The sequence below is a fragment of the Stenella coeruleoalba genome (assembly GCF_951394435.1).
Source record: "Stenella coeruleoalba genome assembly, chromosome: X".
NCBI lineage: Eukaryota > Metazoa > Chordata > Mammalia > Artiodactyla > Delphinidae > Stenella > Stenella coeruleoalba.
The window spans coordinates 52,247,535-52,269,478 of record NC_137152.1 but is presented as its reverse complement, the minus strand read 5'-3'; the positions used below and the strand labels follow the sequence as shown (position 1 = coordinate 52,269,478).

General features: G+C 40.5%; 2 protein-coding genes across 5 annotated transcripts in view; one reads left to right on the top strand and one right to left on the bottom strand.

Annotated features, from left to right (window-relative positions):
- The window catches only part of OPHN1 (oligophrenin 1), a 599,351-nt gene that overhangs the window by 514,339 nt on the left and 63,068 nt on the right, over positions 1-21,944 (top strand). The window lies entirely within an intron of this gene.
- Positions 11,041-11,637, bottom strand: LOC307180545 (vesicle-associated membrane protein-associated protein A-like; the record flags this gene model as incomplete). Its single annotated transcript, XM_079910924.1, has 1 exon — positions 11,041-11,637. One exon carries the CDS (start codon positions 11,635-11,637, stop codon positions 11,041-11,043), a length of 597 nt encoding a protein of 198 aa, XP_079767050.1.

Genomic DNA, 21,944 nt, shown 5'->3' with positions numbered 1-21,944 from the left:
ACAAGGATCCCCTTTCTTGCAGTTTCTAATAACATGTTCATTATTTCCTTTTGAGTCTTCATCAGCAGCACCTTTAGTATCCATATTTCTACCAACAGTCTGTTATAATGATTTAAGTGTTCCCTAAGGCACTATACGTTTTCTCTGCTGTGCTCCTCACTTCCTTCTGAGCCCTCACTAGCGGAATTGTTATTATGCACATTTTTACTAACAGTATGTTCAAAGCAGTCAAGGCTGTATCTATCACATTCCTCTAAATTTTTCCAGCATCTTCTCACTGCCCATTACAAAGCAACTTCCACAATTGTTTTTAAGTTTTGACTTGCATAATTTTTAAGTATTTCTTACAGCAGCACACTACTTCCAGGCATCACAATTTATATTAATTTCCTATTGTTGTTGTAACAAACTAGTACAAACTCTGTGGCTTAAAACAAATGAATTATCTTAATAGTTCTGGAGGTCAGAAGTATAAAATTTGTTGGCGGTGCTGCATCTCTCTTTCCTAGTCCTTTCCATCTTCTAAAAGCCTCCTGCATTCCTTGGATTGTGGACCATTCCTCCATATTCAAAGCATATAATCTGCCCCCCTTATTCTTTTTTTTAACATCTTTATTGGGGTATAATTGCTTTACAATGGTGTGTTAGTTTCTGCTTTATAACAAAGTGAATCAGTTATACATATACATATGTTCCCATATGTCTTCCCTCTTGCGTCTCCCTCCCTCCCACCCTCCCTATCCCACCCCTCCAGGCGGTCACAAAGCACGGAGCCGATATCCCTGTGCCATGCGGCTGCTTCCCACTAGCTATCTACATTACGTTTGTTAGTGTATATATACCCATGCCTCTCTCTCTCGCCCTGTCACAGCTCACCCTTCCCCCTCCCCATATCCTCAAGTCCGTTCTCCAGTAGGTCTGTGTCTTTATTCCTGTCTTGCCCCTAGGTTCTTCATGACGTTTTTTTTTCTTAAACTCCATATATATGTGTTAGCATACGGTATTTGTCTTTCTCTTTCTGACTTACTTCACTCTGTATGACACACTCTAGGTCTATCCACCTCATTACAAATAGCTCAATGTCGTTTCTTTTTATGGCTGAGTAATATTCCATTGTATATATGTGCCACATCTTCTTTATCCATTCATCCGATGATGGGCGCCTAGGTTGTGTCCATCTCCGGGCTATTGTAAATAGAGCTGCAATGAACATTTTGGTACATGACTCTTTTTGAATTATGGTTTTCTCAGGGTATATGCCCAGTAGTGGGATTGCTGGGTCATATGGTAGTTCTATTTGTAGTTTTTTAAGGAACCTCCATACTCTTCACCATAGTGGCTGAACCAATTCACATTCCCACCAGCAGTGCAAGAGTGTTCCCTTCTCTCCACCCCCTCTCCAGCATTTATTGCTTCTAGATTTTTTTTCTTTTAACATATTTATTGGGGTATAATTGCTTTACAATGGTGTTTTAGTTTCTGCTTTATAACAAAGTGAATCAGTTATACATATACATATGTTCCCATATGTCTTCCCTCTTGCATCTCCCTCCCTCCCACCCGCCCTGTCCCACCCCTCCAGGCTGTCACAAAGCACCGAGCCAATATCCCTGTGCCATGCGGCTGCTTCCCACTAGCTATCTACCTTACATTTGTTAGTGTGTATATGTCCATGACTCTCGCTCTCCCTGTCACAGCTCACCTTTCACCCTCCCCATATCCTCAAGTCCGTTCTCCAGTAGGTCTGCGTCTTTATTCCTGTCTTACCCCTAGGTTCTTCATAAAATTTTTTTCCCTTAAATTCCATATATATGTGTTAGCATACGGTATTTGTCTTTTTCTTTCTGACTTACTTCACTCTGTATGACAGGCTCTAGGTCTATCCACCTCATTACAAATAGCTCAATTTCGTTTCTTTTTATGGCTGAGTAATATGCCATTGTATATATGTGCCACATCTTCTTTATCCATTCATCCGATGATGGGCACTTAGGTTGTTACCATCTCCGGGCTATTGTAAATAGAGCTGCAATGAACATTTTGGTACATGACTCTTTTTGAATTACGGTTTTCTCAGGGTATATGCACAGTAGTGGGATTGCTGGGTCATATGGTAGTTCTATTTGTAGTTTTCTAAGGAACCTCCATATTGCTCTCCATAGTGGCTGAACCAATTCACATTCCCACCATCAGTGCAAGAGTGTTCCCTTTTCTCCACACCCTCTCCAGCATTTATTGTTTCTAGATTTTTTGATGATGGCCATTCTGACTGGTGTGAGATGATATCTCATTGTAGTTTTGATTTGCATTTCTCTAATGATTAATGATGTTGAGCATTCTTTCATGTGTTTGTTGGCAGTCTGTATATCTTCTTTGGAGAAATGTCTATTTAGGTCTTTTGCCCATTTTTGGATTGGGTTGTTCGTTTTTTTGTTATTGAGCTCCAGGAGCTGCTTGTAAATTTTGGAGATTAATCCTTTGTCAGTTGCTTCATTTGCAAATATTTTCTCCCATTCTGAGGGTTGTCTTTTGGTCTTGTTTATGGTTTCCTTTGCTGTGCAAAAGCTTTGAAGTTTCATTTGGCCCCATTTGTTTCTTTTTGTTTTTATTTCCATTACTCTAGGAGGTGGTTCAGAAAGGATCTTGCTGTGATTTATGTCATAGAGTGTTCTGCCTATGTTTTCCTCTAAGAGTTTCTGGCCTTACATTTAGGTCATTAATCCATTTTGAGCTTATTTTTGTGTATGGTGTTAGGGAGTGATCTAATCTCATACTTTTACATGTATGTGTCCAGTTTTCCCAGCACCAATTATTGAAGAGGCTGTCCTTTCTCCACTGTACTTTCCTGCCACCTTCATCAAAGATAAGGTGTCCATATGTGCATGGGTTTATCTCTGGGCTTTCTATCCTGTTCCATTTATCTATCTTTTTGTTTTTGTGCCAGTACCATACTGCCTTGATTACTGTAGCTTTGTAGTATAGTCTGAAATCAGGGAGCCTGATTCCTCCAGCTCCTTTTTTCGTTCTCAAGATTGCTTTGACTATTCGGGGTCTTTTGTGTTTCCATACAAATTGCGAATTTTTTTGTTCTAGTTCTGTGAAAAATGCCAGTGGTAGTTTGATAGGGATTGCATTGAATCTATAGATTGCTTTGGGTAGTAGAGTCATTTTCACAATGTTGATTCTTCCAATCCAAGAACATGGTATATCTCTCCATCTATTTGTATCATCTTTAATTTCTTTCATCAGTGTCTTATAATTTTCTGCATACAGGTCTTTTGTCTCCTTAGGTAGGTTTATTCCTTGATATTTAATCTTTTTGTTGCAATGGTAAATGTGAGTGTTACCTTGGTTTCACTTTCAGATTTTTTCATCATTATTGTATAGGAATGCCAGCGATTTCTGTGCATTAATTTTCTCTCCTGCTACTTTACCAAATTCATTGGTTAGCTGTAGTAGTTTTCTGGTCGCATCTTTAGGATTCTCTATGTATACTATCATGTCATCTGCAAACAGTGACAGCTTTACTTCTTTTCCAATTTGGATTCTTTTTATTTCCTTTTCTTCTCTGATTGCTATGGCTAAAACTTCCAAAACTATGTTGAATAAGAGTGGTGAGAGTGGCCAACCTTGTCTTGTTCCTGATCTTAGTGGAAATGCTTTCAGTTTTTCTCCATTGAGGATGATGTTGGCTGTGGGCTTGTCGTATATGGCCTTTATTATGTTGAGGAAAGTTCCCTCTATGCCTACTTTCCGCAGGGTTTTTATCATAAATAGGTGTTGAATATTGTCAAAAGCTTTCTCTGCATCTATTGAGAAGATCATATGGTTTTTTTCCTTCAATTTGTTAATATGGTTTATCACATTGATAGATTTGCATATATTGAAGAATCCTTGCATTCCTGGAATAAACCCCACTTGATCATGGTGTATAATCCTTTTAATGCGCTGTTGGATTCTGTTTGCTAGTATCTTGTTGAGGATTTTTGCATCTATGTTCATCAGTGATATTGGCCTGTAGTTTTCTTTCTTTGTGACATCCTTGTCTGTTTTTGGTATCAAGGTGATGGTGGCCTCGTAGAAGGAATTTGGGAGTGTTCCTCCCTCTGCTATATTTTGGAAGAGTTTGAGAAGGATAGGTGTTAGCTCTTCTCTAAATGTTTGATAGAATTTGCCTGTGAAGCCATCTGGTCTTGGGCTTTTGTTTGTTGGAAGATTTTTAATCACAGTTTCAATTTCATTGCTTGTGATTGGTCTGTTCATATTTTCTATTTCTTTCTGATTCAGTCTTGGCAGGTTGTGCATTTCTAAGAATTTGTTGTTTTCTTCCAGATTGTCCATTTTATTGACATAGAGTTGCTTGTAGTAATCTCTCGTGATCTTTTTTATTTCTGCAGTGTCAGTTGTTAATTCTCCTTTTTCATTTCTAATTCTATTGATTTGAGTCTTCTCCCTTTTTTCTTGATGAGTCTGGCTAATGTTTTATCTTTTTTGTTTATCTTCTCAAAGAACCAGCTTTTGGTTTTATTTATCTTTGCTATTGTTTCCTTCATTTCTTTTTCATTTATTTCTGATCTGATTTTTATGATTTCTTTCCTTCTGCTACATTGGAGTTTTTTTGTTCTTCTTTCTCTAATTGCTTGAGGTGCAAGGTTAGGTTGTTTATTCGAGATGTTTCCTGCTTCTTAAGGTGGGCTTGTATTGCTATAAACTTCCCTCTTAGAACTGCTTTCGCTGCATCCCATAGGTTTTGGGTTGTCAGGTCTCCATTGTCATTTGTTTCTAGATATTTTTTAATTTCCTCTTTGACTTCTTCAGTGATCACTTCATTATTAAGTAGTGTACTGTTTAGTCTCCATGAGTTTGTATTTTTTACAGATCTTTTCCTGTAATTGATATCTAGTCTCATGGCGTTGTGTTCGGAAAAGATACTTGATACAATTTCAATTTTCTTAAATTTACCAAGGCTTGATCAGTGACCCAGGATATGATCTATCCTGGAGAATGTTCCATGAGCACTTGAGAAAAATGTGTATTCTGTTGTTTTTGGATGGAGTGTCCTACAAATATCAATTAAGTCCATCTTGTTCAATGTATCATTTAAAGCTTGTGTTTCCTTATTTATTTTCATTTTGGATGATCTGTCCATTGGTGAAAGTGGGGTGTTAAAGTCCCCTACTATGAATGTGTTACTGTCAATTTCCCGTTTTATGGCTGTTAGTTTTTGCCTTATGTATTGAGGTGCTCCTATGTTGGGTGCATAAATATTTACAATTGTTATATCTTCTTCTTGGACCGATCCCTTGACCATTATGTAGTGTCCCTCTTTCTCTCTTCTAATAGTCTTTATTTTAAAGTCTATTTTGTCTGATATGAAAATTGCTACTCCAGCTTTCTTCTGGTTTCCCTTTGCATGGAAAATCTTTTTCCATCCCCTTACTTTCAGTCTGTATGTGTCTCTAGGTCTGAAGTGGGCCTCTTGTAGACAGCATATATAAGGGTCTTGTTTTTGTATCCATTCAGCCAATCTGTGTCTTTTGGTGGGAGCATTTAGTCCATTTACATTTAAGGTAATTATCGATATGTATGTTCCTATTCCCATTTTCTGAATTGTTTTGGGTTCATTATTATAGGTCTTTTCCTTCTCTTGTGTTTTTTGTCTAGAGAATTTCCTTTAGCATTTGTTGTAAAGGTGGTTTGGTGGTGCTGAACTCTCTCAGCTTTTGCTTGTCTTTAAAGGTTTTAATTTCTCCATCAAATCTGAATGAGATCCTTGCTGGGTAGAGTATTCTTGGTTGCAGGTTTTTCTCCTTCATCACTTTCAGTATGTCCTGCCACTCCCTTCTGGCTTGCAGAGTTTCTGCTGAGAGATCAGCTGTTAACCTTATGGGGATACCCTTCTGTGTTATTTGTTGTTTTCCCTTGCTGCTTTTAATATGCTTTCTTTGTATTTAATTTTGGACAGTTTGATTAATATGTGTCTTGGCGTATTTCTCCTTGGATTTATCCTGTATGGGACTCTCTGTGCTTTCTGGACTTGATTAACTATTTCCTTTGCCATATTAGGGAAGTTTTCAACTATAATCTCTTCAAATATTTCTCAGTCCCTTTCTTTTTCTCTTTTTCTTCTGGAACCCCTATAATTCGAATGTTGGTGTGTTTAATGTTGTCCCAGAGGTCTCTGAGACTGTCCTCAGTTCTTTTCATTCTTTTTTCTTTATTCTGCTTTGCAGTAGTTATTTCCACTATTTTATCTTCCAGGTCACTTATCCGTTCTTCTGCCTCAGTTATTCTGCTATTGATCCCATCTAGAGTATTTTTAATTTCACTTATTGTGTTGTTCATCATTGTTTGTTTCATCTTTGTTTCTTTTAGGTCCTTGTTAAATGTTTCTTGCATTTTGTCCATTCTATTTCCAAGATTTTGGGTCATCTTTACTATCATTTTTCTGAGTTCTTTTTCAGGTAGACTGCCTATTTTCACTTCATTTGTTAGGTGTGGTGCACTTTTATCTTGCTCCTTCATCTGCTGTGTGTTTTTCTGTCTTCTCATTTTGCTTATCTTACTGTGTTTGGGGTCTCCTTTTTGCAGGCTGCAGGTTCGTAGTTCACGTTGTTTTTGAAGTCTGTCTCCTGTGGCTAAGGTTTGTTCAGTGGGTTGTGTAGGCTTCCTGGTGGAGGGGACTAGTTCCTGTGTTGTGGTGGATGAGGCTGGATCTTGTGTCTCTAGTGGGCAGGTCCCCGTCTGGTGGTGTGTTTTGGGGTGTCTGTGGACTTATTATGATTTTAGGCAGCCTCTCTGCTAATGGGTGGGGTTGTTTTCCTGTTTTGCTAGTTGTTTGGCATAGGTTATCAAGCACTGTAGCTTGGTAGTCGTTGAGTGAAGCTGGGTGCTGGTGTTAAGATGGAGGTCTCTGGGCGATTTCACCATTTGATATTATGTGGAGCTGGGAGGTCACTTGTTGACCAGTGTCCTGAAGTTGGCTCTCCCACCTCAGAGGCAGAGCCCTGACTCCTGGCTGGAGCACCAAGAGCCTTTCATCCACACGGCTCAGAATAAAAGGGAGAAAAAGTAGAGAGAATTAGTAGACGTAGGAAGAAAGAAAGAAAGGAGGGAAGGAAGGAAGGAATGAAGGAAGGAAGGAAGAAAGAAAAGAAGGAAAGAAAGGAGGGAGGGAGGCAGGGGGGAGGAAGGAAGGAAGGAGGGAAGGAAGGAAAAAGACAGAAAGAAAGAAGATACAGTAAAATAAAATAAAGTAAAGTATAATAAAATTATTGAATTAAAAAATAATTTAGAACAAAAAGAGGGCGGATAGAATCTTAGGACAAATGGTGGGAGCAAAGCTATACAGACAAAATCTTACACAGAAGCATACACATATACCCTCACGAAAAGTGGTAAAGGGGAAAAAATCATAAATCTTGCTCTCAAAGTCCACCTCCTCAATTTGGGATGATCATTGTCTAAAGGAGGGAGGGAAGGAAGGAAGGAAGGAAGGAAGGAAGGAAGGAAGGAAGGAAGGAAGGAAGGGAGGAAGGGAGGAAGGGAGGAAGGGAGGAAGGGAAGAAAAAAGAAAGAAAGACAGAAAGGAAGAAAGAAAGGAAGAAAGAAGGTAAAGTATAATAGATTTATTAAAATTAATTATTAAGAAAAAAATTTTTAAAAAATGGATGGATAGAACCCTAGGAGAAATGGTGGAAGCAAAGCTATACAGACAAGATCTCACACAGAAGCATACACATACACATTCACAAAAAGAGGAAAAGGGGAAAAAATCCTAGATCTTGCTCTTGAAGTCCACCTCCTCAATTTGAGATGATTCATTGTCTATTCATGTATTCCACAGATGCAGGGTACATCAAGTTGATTGTGGAGCTTTAATCTGCTGTTTCTGAGGCTGCTGGGAGAGATTTCCCTTTCTCTTCTTTGTTCTCACAGCTCTCAGGGGCTCAGCTTTGGATTTGGCCCTGCCTCTGCCTGTACGTTGCTGGAGGACGTCTGTTTTTTGCTCAGATAGGACAGGGTTAAAGGAGCCGTTGATTCGGGGACTCTGGCGCACGCAGGCCAGGGGGAGGGAGGGGCATGGCGTGCGGGGCGGGCCTGCGGCGGCAGAGGCCGGCATGACGTTGCACCACCCTGGGGCCCGCCGTGCGTTCTCCCAGGGAAGTTGTCCCTGGATCCCGGGACCATGGCAGTGGCGGGCTGCACTGGCTCCCCGGAAGAGGGGTGTGGATAGTGACCTGTGCTCGCACAGAGGCCCCTTGGTGGCGGCAGCAGCAGCCTTAGCGTCTCCCACCCGTCTCTGGGGTCCGTGCTTTTAGCTGCAGCTTGCGCCCTTCTCTGGGGTCCATGCTTTTAGCCGCGGCTCGCACCTGTCCCTGGGGTCCAGGCTTTTAGCTGCAGCTCACGCCTGTCTCTGGGGATCACACTTTTATCCGAGGCTCACGCCTGTCTCTGGAGTTCCTTTTAGCAGCCCTCTTAAACCCCTCTCCTCGCGCACCAGGAAACAAAGAGGGAAGAAAAAGTCTCTTGCCTCTTCGGCAGCTGCAGTCTTTTCCCCAGACTCCCTCCCGGGTAGCCATGGTGCACTAACCCCTTCAGGCTGTGTTCAAGCCGCCAACCCCAGTCCTCTCCCTGCGCTCCGACCTAAGCCCGAGCCTCAGCTCACAGCCCTGCCCACCCCAGCAGGTGAGCAGACAAGCCTCTCGGGCTGGGGAGTGCCGGTCGGCACCTATCCTCTGTGCGGGAATCTCCCCACTTTGCCCTCTGCACCCCTGTTGCTGTGCTCTCCTCTGCGGCTCTGAAGCTCCCCCCTCCACCTCCCGCAGCCTCTGCCCGCGAAGGGGCTTCCTAGTGTGTGGAAACCTTTCCTCCTTCACAGCTCCCTCCCACTGGTGCAGGTGCCGTCCCTATTCTTTTGTCTCTGTTTTTTCTTTTTTTTCTTTTGCCCTACCCAGGTACGTGGGGAATTTCTTGCCTTTTGGGAGGTCTGAGGTCTTCTGCCAGCATTCAGTAGGTGTTCTGTAGGAGTTGTTCCACGTGTAGATGTATTTCTGGTGCATCTGCGGGGAGGAAGGTGATCTCCGCATCTTACTCTTCCGCCATCATCCCCTGTGTACTCCCTTATTCCCTTTTTTATCTTTTTTTTACATCTTTATTGGAGTATAATTGCTTTATGATGGTGTGTTAGTTTCTGCTTTATAACAAAGTGAATCAGTTATACATATACATATGTTCCCATATGTCTTCCCTCTTGCATCTCCCTCCCTCCCACCCTCCCTATCACACCCCTCCAGGCGGTCACAAAGCACCGAGCTGATATCTCTGTGTGATGAGGCTGCTTCCCACTAGCTATCTACCTTAAGTTTGGTAGTGTATATATGTCCATGCCTCTCTCTTGCTTTGTCACAGCTTACCCTTCCCCTCCCCATATCCTCAAATACATTCTCTATTAGGTCTGTGTCTTTATTCCTGTCTTACCCCTAGGTTCTTCATGACATTTTTTTTCTTAAATTCCATATGTATGTGTTAGCATGTGGTATTTGTCTTTCTCTTTCTGACTTACTTCACTGAGTGACAGACTCTAGGTCTATCCACCTCATTACAAATAGCTCAATTTCGTTTCTTTTTATGGCTGAGCAATATTCCATTGTATATATGTGCCACATCTTCTTTATCCATTCATCCGATGATGGGCGCTTAGGTTGTGCTCATCTCCAGGCTATTGTAAATAGAGCTGCAATGAACATTTTGGTACATGACTCTTTTTGAATTTTGGTTTTCTCAGGGTATATGCCCAGTTGTGGGATTGCTGGGTCATATGGTAGTTCTATTTGTAGTTTTTTAAGGAACCTCCATACTGTTCTCCATAGTGGCTGTACCAATTCACATTCCCACCAGCAGTGCAAGAGTGTTCCCTTTTCCCCAAACCCTCTCCAGCATTTATTGTTTCTAGATTTTTGATGATGGCCATTCTAACTGATGTGAGATGATATCTCATTGTAGTTTTGATTTGCATTTCTCTAATGGTTAATGATGTTGAGCATTCTTTCATGTGTTTTTTGGCAATGTGCATATCTTCTTTGGAGAAATGTCTATTTAGGTCTTCTGCCCATTTTTGGATTGGGTTGTTTATTTTTTTTGTTACTGAGCTGCATGAGCTGCTTATAAATTTTGGAGATTAATCCTTTGTCAGTTGCTTCATATGCAAATATTTTCTGCCATTCTTAGGGTTGTCTTTTGGTCTTGTTTATGGTTTCCTTTGCTGTACAAAAGCTTTTAAGTTTTATTAGGTCCCATTTGTTTATTTTTGTTTTTATTTCCATTACTCTAGGAGATGGGTCAAAAAGGATCTTGCTGTGATTTATGTCATAGAGTGTTCTGCCTATGTTTTCCTCTAAGAGTTTGATAGTTTCTGGTCTTACATTTAGGTTTTTTTTTTTCTGAGCAAGAATCTGTTAACAGTTTTCTTATTTTTGTGTTAAATACCATGGGACAGTGTTGGAAGGATGAAAAACTCAGTTAACTGCCTCACAAGGGATAAGAAAAATTCTGCCATGATATTAGCAAAGGTAAAGGGGAAAAATTACACTGTAAGAGACACCATTTCCCCACAGAATACCTCTTGACATTTCCTGAGTTAGTGGGATTAGTAATCTAAATAAATCGTATTTCAAGAGGTAACAGCAACAGATAAAATTTAAGGGGATTATTAAAATAACATTTACAAGACTCTGAACGATTCTTGAACTCTTATTAAAACCACAAAGAAAGAACAATTCTTTATTTATGAATTTCATAAAGGCCTGAATGTGCAATGACACCTGTTAGGGATGGTCTGGTGATGTTCACGCTGTCCGGGAGCCCAACAGTCAGCTCTTACTGTGCTTCTAACCATGAAACTGTTGCAGGCGAGGCCTATATGACACTGTACACACCAAGAATGGTCACTGTGGGCCACACTACCAGTGAGATGGTAGGTTAACAAATCTTTTTCTGGTCAAGAGAAAAAAGAACAAATAGCACTCTGCATGCTTCACTCTACAAGATGAATTTCCCTAGAAAGAATCCAATGAAAATGGCTGCAATTACAACAAGAAGTGAAGGAAGAGGACTGGTGACATTATCTCTGAAGAATGCAGCTGAGGTGTATCCAGGTTTATCCGAATGTGCCACCATTATGAGCCTTAAGCCTTCATCTCTCAGGTGTCGGTTTTCTTCCAATAGCTTCATCATCTCTCCCTGGAGCCTCTTGCACTCTTCCGTGACCTTCCTCGTCTCAGTATCATTGAGGGAAACACTGTGTGGCTTTGACACGGGCCCGTCCTGCTTTGCAGCGTTCAGGGGAACGACTTTGCTGGGTTCCATGTCATTCAATTTATCATTTTCATTGGACATTTCAAATACACATCTCAATTTAGAATCCATCAATTCATCGGGTTTTGCCTCTTTCCACACGGCTTCCATATCTGGAATGTTTGGTGGAGCAAAGATGGTCTGTACCATAAACTTGTGTTTACTCTTCTCATTGGGGTAATAGTCAAAAGGCTGCAGTATTACTTTAAATTTGAGGTCTGTGGGCGGGTCGAGGACCAGGATCTGCTCGTGCTTCACCATGGCCCCAGAGATGGGCGCCATCAGAGACAGCGCAGAGTGGGAGTGCGCCCGTGGCGGGTCGCTGGCTGCGGGTGGGGGGTGGTGGCGGCAGCGGCTGCAGCGCGGCTTGGCCCAACTTGATACGGGGCCAGCGCTCAGCTCACGAACCCAATGCCCGCCGCTCTGTCACCAGCTCACTGGACCACCTGCCCGTCCACAGCTCTGGGTCTCACAACTGGCTCAACCCCACACCCACATTTAGGTCTTTAATCCATTTTGAGCTTATTTTTGTGTATGGTGTTAGGGAGTGATTGAATCTCATACTTTTACATGTACCTGTCCAGTTTTCCCAGCACCAATTATTGAAGAGGCTGTCCTTTGTCCACTGTATATTCCTGCCTCCTTTATCAAAGATAAGGTGACCATATGTGCGTGGGTTTATCTCTGGGCTTTCTATCCTGTTCCATTGATCTACATTTCTGTTTTTGTGCCACTACCATACTGTCTTGATTACTGTAGCTTTGTAGTATAGTTTGAGGTCAGGGAGCGTGATTCCTCCAGCTCCATTTTTCGCTCTCAAGATTGCTTTGGCTATTCGGGGTCTTTTGCATTTCCATACAAATTGTGAAACTTTTTGTTCTAGTTCTATGAAAAATGCCAGTGGTAGTTTGATAGGGATTGCATTGAATCTGTAGATTGCTTTGGGTAGTAGAGTCATTTTCACAATGTTGATTCTTCCAATCCAGGAACATGGTATATCTCTCCATCTATTTGTATCATTTTTAATTTCTTTCATCAGTGTCTTATAATTTTCTGCATAGAGGACTTTTGTCTCCTTAGGTAGGTTTATTCCTAGATATTTTATTCTTTTTGTTGCAGTGGTAAATGGGAGTGTTTTCTTGGTTTCATTTTCAAAGTTTTCATCCTTACTGTATAGGAATGCCAGAGATTTCTGTGCATTAATTTTGTATCCTGCTACTTTACCAAATTCATTAATTAGCTCTATTAGCTTTCTGGTAGCATCTTTAGTATTCTTTATGTATAGTATCATGTCATCTGCAAACAGTGACAGCTTTACTTCTTCTTTTCCAATTTGGATTCCTTTTATTTCCTTTTCTTCTCTGATTCCTGTAGCTAAAACTTCCAAAACTATGTTGAATCAGAGTGGTGAGAGTGGGCAACCTTGTCTTGTTCCTGATCTTAGTGGAAATGCTTTCAGTTTTTCACCATTGAGGATGATGTTGGCTGTGGGTTTTTCATATATGGCCTTTTTTATGTTGAGAAAAGTTCCCTCTATGCCTACTTTCTGCAGAGATTTTTATCATAAATGGGTGTTGAATTTTGTCAAAAGCTTTCTCTGCATCTATTCAGATGATCATATGGATTTTCTCCTTCAATTTGGTAATATGGTGTATCATGTTGATTGATTTGCATATATTGAAGAATCCTTGCATTCCTGGAATAAACCCCACTTGATCATGGTGTATGATCCTTTTAATGTGCTGTTGGACTTTGTTTGCTAGTATTTTCTTGAGGATTTTTGCATCTATGTTCATCAGTGATATTGGCCTGTAGTTTTCTTTCTTTGTGACATCCTTGCCTGGTTTTGGTATCAGGGTGATGGTGCCCTCGTAGAATGAGTTTGGGAGTGTTCCTCCCTCTGCTCTATTTTGGAAGAGTTTGAGAAGGATTGGTGTTAGCTCTTCTCTAAATGTTTGGTAGAATTCGCCTGTGAAGCCATCTGTTCCTGGGCTTTGGTTTGTTGGAAGATTTTTAATCACAGTTTCAATTTCAGTGCCTGTGATTGGTCTGTTCAGATTTTCTGTTTCTTCCCGACTCAGTATTGGCAGTTGTACATTTCTCAGAATTTGTCCATTTCTTCCAGGTTGTCCATTTTATTGGCATAAAGTTGCTTGTAGTAATCTCTCATGATCTTTTGTATTTCTGCAGTGTCAGTTGTCACTTCTCCTTTTTCATTTCTAATCCTATTGATTTGAGTCTTCTCCCTTTTTCCTTGATGAGTTTGGCTAATGGTTTATCAATTTTGTTTATCTTCTCAAAGAACCAGCTTTTAGTTTTATTAATCTTCGCTATCGTTTCCTTCATTTATTTTTTATTTATTTCTGATCTGATATTTATGATTTCTTTCCGTCTGCTAACTTTAGAGTTTTTTGTTCTTCTTTCTCTAATTGATTTAGATGAAAGGTTAGGTTGTTTATTCAAGATGTTTCCTGTTTCTTAAGGTAGGATTGTATTGCTATAAACTTCCCTCATAGAACTGCTCTTGCTGCATCCCATAGGTTTTGAGTCGTCGTGTCTCCATTTTTATTTTTTCTAGGTATTATTTAATTTCCTCTTTGAGTTCTTCAGTGATCACTTGGTTATTAAGTAGTGTATTGTTTAGCCTCCATGTGTTTGTATTTTTTACAGATATTTTCCTCTAATTGATATCTAGTTTCATAGCGTTGTGTTCGGAAAAGATACTTGATACAATTTCAATTTTCTTAAATTTACCAAGGCTTGATTTCTGACCCAAGATATGATCTATCCTGGAGAATGTTCCATGAGCTCTTGAGAAAAATGTGTATTCTGTTGTTTAAGAATGGAATGCCTATAAATATCAATTACGTCCATCTTGTTTAATGTATCATTTAAAGCTTGTGTTTCCTTGTTTATTTTCATTTTGGATGATCTTTCCATTGGGGAAAGTGTGGTGTTAAAGTCCCGTACTATTAATATGTTACTGTCGATTTCCCTTTTTATTGCTGTTAGTATTTGCCTTATGTATTGAGGTGCTACTATGTTGGGTGCATAGATATTTACAATTGTTATAATTTCTTCTTGGATCGATCCCTTGATCATTGTGTAGTGTCCTTCTTTTTATCTTCTAATAGTCTTTATTTTAAAGTCTATTTTGTCTGATATGAGAATTGCTAGTCCAGCTTTCCTTTGGTTTCCTTTTGCATGGAGTATCTTTTTCCATCCCCTTACTTTCATTCTGTATGTGTCTCTAGGTTTGAAATGGGTCTCTTGTCGACAGCATATATATGGGTCTTGTTTTTGTATCCATTCAGCCAATCTGTGTCTTTTGGTGGGAGCATTTAGTCCCTTTACATTTAAGGTAATTATCGATATGTATGTTCCTATTCCCATTTTCTTAATTGTTTTGGGTTTGTTATTGTAGGTCTTTTCCTTCTCTTGTGTTTCTTGCCAAGAGAAGTTCCTTTAGCGTTTGTTGTAAAGCTGGTTTGGTGCTGCTGAACTCTCAGCTTTTGCTTGTCTGTAAATGTTTTAATTTCTCCATCAAATCTGAATGAGATCCTTGCTGTGTAGACTAGTCTTGGTTGCAGGTTTTTCTCCTTCATCACTTTAAATATGTCCTGACTGTCCCTTCTGGCTTGCAGTGTTTCTGCTGAAAGATCAGCTGTTAACCTTTTTGGGATTCCCTTGTGTGTTATTTGTTGTTTTTCTCTTGCTGCTTTTAATATGTTTTCTTTATATTTAATTTTTGACAGTTTGATTAATATGTGTCTTGGCGTATTTCTCCTTAGATTTATCCTGTATGGGACTCTCTGTGCTTCCTGGACCTCATTAACTATTTCCATCCCAATATTAGGGCAGTTTTCCACTATAATCTCTTCAAATATTTTCTCAGTCCCTTTCTTTTTCTCTTCTGCTTCTGGAACCCCTATAATTCAAATGTTGGTGTGTTTAATGTTGTCCCAGAGGTCTCTGAGACTGTCCTCAGTTCTTTTCATTCTTTTTTCTTTATTCTGCTCTGCAGTAATTATTTCCACTATTTTATCTTCCAGGTCACTTATCCGTTCTTCTGCCTCAGTTATTCTGCTATTGATCCCATCTAGAGTATTTTTAATTTCACTTATTGTGTTGTTCATCGTTGTTTGTTTCATCTGTAGTTCTTCTAATTTCTTGTTAAATGTTTCTTGCATTTCGTCTATTCTATTTCCAAGATTTTGGGTTATCTTTACTATCATTTTTCTGAGTTCTTTTTCAGGTAGACTGCCTATTTTCTCTTCATTTGTTAGGTCTGGTGCACTTTTATCTTGCTCCTTCATCTGCTGTGTGTTTTTCTGTCTTCTCATTTTGCTTATCTTACTGTGTTTGGGGTCTCCTTTTTGCAGGCTGCAGGTTCGTCATTCCCATTGTTTTTGGTGTCTGTCCCCAGTGGCTAAGGTTGGTTCAGTGGGTTGTGTAGGCTTCCTGGTGGAGGGGACTCGTGCCTGTGTTGTGGTGGATGAGGCTGGATCTTGTGTTTCTCGTGGGCAGGTCCACGTCTGGTGGTGTGTTTTGGGGTGTCTGTGGACTTATTATGATTTTTGGCAGCCTCTCTTCTAAAGGGTGGGGTTGTGTTCCTGTCTTGCCAGTTGTTTGGCATTGTGTGTCCAGCACTGTAGCTTGCTGGTCGTTGAATGAAGCTGGGTGCTGGTGTTGAGATTGAGATCTCTGGGCAATTTTCACCATTTGATATTATGTGGAGCTGGCAGGTCTCTTTTGCACCATCTTCCTGAAGTTGGCTGTCCCACCTCAGAGGCACAGCACTGACTCCTGGCTGTAGCACCAAGAACCTTTCATCCACTCCATTCAGAATAAAAGGGAGATAAAGTAGAAAGAATTAGTAGAAGTAGAAAGAAAGAAGAATTAATAGAAGAAAGAAGAAGAAAGAAGAATTAGTAGAAGTAGAAAGAAAGAAAGGAGGGTGGGTGGGAGGGAGGGAGGAAGGAAGGAAGGAAGGAGGGAAGGAAGGAAATAATGAAAGAAAGAAGATAAGGTAAAATAAAATAAAGTAAGACAAATATAATAAAGTTATTAAAATAAAAAAATAATTATTAAGAAAATAAATTTTAAAAAAAGGGGTGGATAGAACCCTAGGTCAAATGGTGGAAGCAAAGCTCTACAGACAAAATCTCACACAGAAGCATACACATACACATACAAAAAGTAGAAAAGGGGGAAAAATCATAAATATTGGTCTCAAAGAAAAGGGGAAAAAATCATAAATCTTGGTCTCAAAGTGCACCTCCTTAATTTGGGATGATTCGTTGTCTAAAGGAGGGAAGGAAGGAAGGACGGAAGGAAGGTAGAGAGGGAGGGAGGGATGGAGGGAGGGAGGAAGGAAGGAAGGAAGGAATGAAGGAAGGAAGGAAGAAAGGAAGGAAGGAAGGAAGAAGATAAAGTAAAATAAAATAAAGTTATTTAAATAAATATTAAAAAAAATTAAAAGAAACTGATGAATAGAACCCTAGGACAAATGGTAGAAGCAAAGCTATACAGACAAAATCTCACACAGACGCATACACATACACACTCTCAAAAAGAGGAAAAGGGGAAAAAATCATAAATCTTGCTCTCAAAGTCCACCTCCTCAATTTGGGATAATTCGTTGTCTATTCATGTATTCCACAGATGCAGGGTACATCAAGTTCATTGTGGAGTTTTAATCCGCTGCTTCTGAGGCTGCTGGGAGAAATTTCCCTTTCTCTGTTCTCACAGCTCCCAGGGGCTCAGCTTTGGATTTGGCCCAGCCTCTGTGTGTAGGTCGTCATAGGGCGTCTGTTCTTCACTCAGACAGGATGGGGTTAAAGGAACAGCTGCTTCAGAGACTCTGGCTCCCTCAGGCCAGGGGGGAGGGAGGGGCACAGAGTGCAGGGTGAGCCTGCGGCGGCACAGGCCGGCATGACGTTGCACCAGCCTGAGGCGCACCGTGCGTTCTCCTGGGGAAGTTGTCCCTGGATCCCGGGACCCTGGCAGTTGCGGACTGCACAGGGTCCCCGGAAGGGGGCTGTGGATAGTGACCTGTGCTTGCACACAGTCTTCTTGGTGGTGGCAGCAGCTGCCTTAGTGTCTCATGCCCGTCTCTGGGGTCCGCGCTTTTAGCCGCGGCTCACGCTAGTCTCTGGAGCTCCTTTAAGCAGCGCTCTTAATCCCCTCTCCTCACGCACCAGGAAACAAAGAGGGAAGAAAAAGTCCCTTGCCTCTTTGGCAGGTCTAGAATTTTCCCGGACTCCTTCCCGGCTAGCCGTGGCGCACTAACCCCCTGCAGGCTCTGTTCACGCCGCCAACCCCAGTCCTCTCCCTGCGCTCCAACTGAAGCCCGAGCCTCAGCTCCCAGCCCCGCCCGCCCCAGTGGGTGAGCACACAAGCTTCTCAGGCTGCTGAGTGCTGGTCGCCACAGATCCTCTGTGCGGGAATCTCTCAGCTTTGCCCTCCACACCCCTGTTGCTCTGCTCTCCTCCATGGCTCTGAAGCTTCCCCCCTCTGCCACCCACAGTCTCCGCCCACAAAGGGGCTTCCTAGTGTGTGGAAACCTTTCCTCCACAGCTCCCTCCCACTGGTGCAGGGCCCATCCCTATCCTTTTGTCTCCATTTATTCTTTTTTCTTTTGCCCTACCCAGGTACGTGGGGAGTTTCTTTCCTTTTGGGAGGTATGAGGTCTTCTGCCAGCGTTCAGTAGGTGTTCTGTAGGTGTTGTTCCACGTGTAGATGTATTTCTGGTGTATCTGTGGGAAGGAAGGTTGTCTCTGCGTCTTACTCTTCCACCATCTTCCCCTCGTCTCTGCCCCCCTTATTCTTATTCGCACTATTACTCTCACTGTCTCACTCACTTACTTGCCTTTGCCTCTGTCATCACATTGTCTTTTCTCTCTGAACCTCCTGCCTCCCTCTTATAAGGACCCTTTTTATTATGTTGAGCATACCCAGATAATCCAGGATAATCTTCCAATCTCAAAATCCTTACCTTAATCATATCTGCAAAGTCTCTTTTTCCATGTAAAGTAAGATAATAACAGGTTCTTGGGATTAGCACATGGACATCTTGAGTATCATTAGTCTGTGTACCACACCAGTACTCTTCAGAAGTCTTAAAATCATGAAAGATAGAGATTGAGGAACTATTGCACACTGGAAAAGACAAAGGTAACATGACAATTTAATGACATATGGGATCCTGGATTGTATACTAGACAAGAAAAGAAGGACATTAATGTGAAAACTGATAAAATTCAAATAAAACCTATGGATTAGTTAATATTATTGTGCTAATGTTAATTTCTTGGTTTTGATAATTGCACTCTGGTTATATAAGATGTTAACATTAAGGGAATTTGGATGAAGGTTATACAGAAAGTCGTATTATTTTTACAATTTTTCTGTAAGTCTAAATCATTTAAAACTAAAACATTAAAAAAGTTTTATCGATGTATACTGACACCATCAATATTTGGCATGTTTCCTCACATAGTCAATAAGTTCCATATTCCCAAATATTTTAATGTCATTCAGCTCATAAGTGAATAATTATATTTCACTTTTTTCAAATAATTTTTTAAATTATGAATGAGATTGGGTATCTTTTCATACATTTATTGGTTGTTGTATTAGTTTGCTAGGGTGGCAGTAACAAAATGCCATATATTAGATAGCTTAAACAACAGAAATCTAGTTTTTCAGAGTTCTAGATGCTGGAAGTCCAAAGTCAAAATACTGGAAAGGTTGGTTTCTCTTCAGGCCTCTCTCCTTGATTGATTTCTCACTATGTCCTCATGAAGACTTCCCCTGTGTGTGTGCCTCCCTACTCTCTCTCCCTTATCTTATAAGGACACCAGTCATATTGGACTAGGGCTCCATCTTTGTGACCTCATTGAACCCTGATTACCTTTTAAAGGTAATTTGGAGCCCCTATCTCCAAATACAGTCACATTAAGGGTAAAGTCTTTAAAATATGAATTTTGAGGGGATACATTTCAGTCCTTAACAGCTGTCCATTTCAGTTGAGAGATGGGGTGGCACACTTTTTTTATTGGTTTGACATTTGAATGTATGCCTATCCCTCTGATGTACCCATTTAACCTTCAATCGCTGAAAACTCCACTTTAGGATAGTGGATACATCTGTGAGAGGAAAGAGAGTACAATTGGTGAACATTGTTGATCTTAAAGTGAGTGGTAGTTACACAGAATATTTTAATCTTCTTATCTATATGGAATATTTTATAATATATCATTTAAAATATTTAGTGCGAGGTGAGGAAATGAACATCAAGTAGTTTGGTTGTAAAGGAAAGAAAAATTGGAGGCAATGGCTTTAGAGGCATTGATTCAAGAGAGAATCGTTTTAGGGCTGGGAAACATGTGCATGTTCATAAACCAGGGACAGTGGAGCTCATATGGAGGAAGATATTGAAGATCCAAGTGAGAGAGAAAATAACTGATGGAGGAAGGTCCCTGAGGAGCTTTGAGCAGATGGCCTTCAGATTATTTTATGCCCGTTTAGGGAAAGAGGAAAATAAGAATAGATGCATATAAGATTACAATCTGTGGGCATGAGGAAGCAATGTCTGTGAAAATTGAGGAGGATAATGATTGCTGCACTCCATTTTCTCAAATACAATGTAAGTTTATCTTATCTGATGAGAATAAAGGAAAATATGTGTAAAGCTGGAAGCTTGAGGAGAGTAAGAGAAGGTTTAGAACAGTCTATGAAGGGAATGGAGAGGGAGGTGACCAAGGCCATGCTAAAGGGCTGTTATTAAAGAACAATGCACACCATAAATCTAGAGTGGTACCATCCCTGATGGGCTTCACGCCTCCCCCCAAACACTGCTCAAAACCCAGTGTGTAAATATTTTCCCCCATTCTCTGGGATGTATTTTCATTTTGTTTATGGTTTCCTTTGCTGTTCAGAAGCATTTAAGTTTAATTAGGTCCCATTGTTTATTTTTGTTTTCATTTTTATTGCTACAGGAAGTGGATCAGAAAAGATTCTGCTGCAATTTCTGTCAGAGAGTGTTCTCTCTCTGTTTTCCTCTATGGTTTTATACTATCCAGGCTTACATTTAGGTTTTTAATCCATTTTGAGTTTACTTTTGTGTACGGTGTTAGGGTGTGTTCTAATTTCATTCTTTTACATGTAGCTGTCCAGTTTTCCAGCACCATTTATTGAAGAGGCTGTCTTTTTTCCATTGAATATTCTTGCCTCCTTTGTCATAGATTAGGGGACAAAAGATGCGTGGGTTTATCTCTGGACTTTCTATCCTCTTCCACTGATCTATATTTCTGTTTTTGTGCCAGGACCATACTGCTTTGATGACTGTAGCTTTGTTGTATAGTCTAAAGTCAGGGAGCCTGATTGGTGCAGCTCTGTTTTTCTTTCTCAGGATTGCTTTGGATATTTGGGATCTTTTGTGTTTCCATACAAATTGTAAAATTTTTTGTTCTAGTTCTGTGAAAAATTCCATTGGTAATTTGATAGGGATTGCATTAAATCTGTAGATTGCTTTGGGTAGTATAGTAAATTTTACTTTTATTATTGTTTGGCAATAAGCTATTTTATTTTATTTTTAAAATTTATTTGTTTAAACATCTTTATTGGAGTATAATTGTTTACAATGTTGTGTTAGTTTCTGCTGTATAACAAAGTGAATCAGCTATATGTATACATATATCCCCATATACCTTCCCTCTTACATCTCCCTCCCACCCTCCATATCCCACCCCTCTAGGTGGTCACAAAGCACTGAGCTGATCTCCCTGTGTGATGCAGCTGCTTCCCACTAGCTATTTATTTTACATTTGGTAGTTTATGTATGTCAACGTTACTCTCTTACTTCATCCCAGCTTGCCGTTCCCCCTCCTTGTGTCCACAAGTCCATTCTCTACATCTGCATCTTTATTCCTGTCCTGCTCCAGGGTTTATCAGAACCATATTTTTTTTTTAGATTCCATATGTATGTGTTAACATACGTTATTTGTTTTTCTCTTTCTGAATTACTTCACTCTGTATGACAAACTCTAGGTCCATCCACCTCACTACAAATAACTCAATTTCATTTCTTTTTATGGCTGAATAATATTCCATTGTATATATGTGCCACATCTTCTTTATCCATTCATCTGTTGATGGACACTTAGGTTGCTTCCATCTCTGGGCTACTGTAAATAGTGCTGTAATGAACATTGTGGTACATGACTCTTTATGAATTATGGTTTTCTCAGGGTATATGCGCAGTAGTGGGATTGCTGGGTCATATGGAAGTTCTAGTTTTAGTTTTTTAAGGGGCCTCCATACTGTTCTCCATAGTGGCTGTATCAATTTACATTCCCACAAACAGTGCAAGAGGGTTCCCTTTTCTCCACACCCTCTCCAGCATTTATTGTTTATAGATTTTTTTTTTTTTTTTGCGGTACGCGGGCCTCTCACTGTTGTGGCCTCTCCCGTTGCGGAGCACGGGCTTCGGACGCGCAGGCTCAGCGGCCATGGCTCACGGGTCCAGCTGCTCCGCGGCATGTGGGATCCTCCTGGACTGGGGCATGAACCCGTGTCCCCTGCAT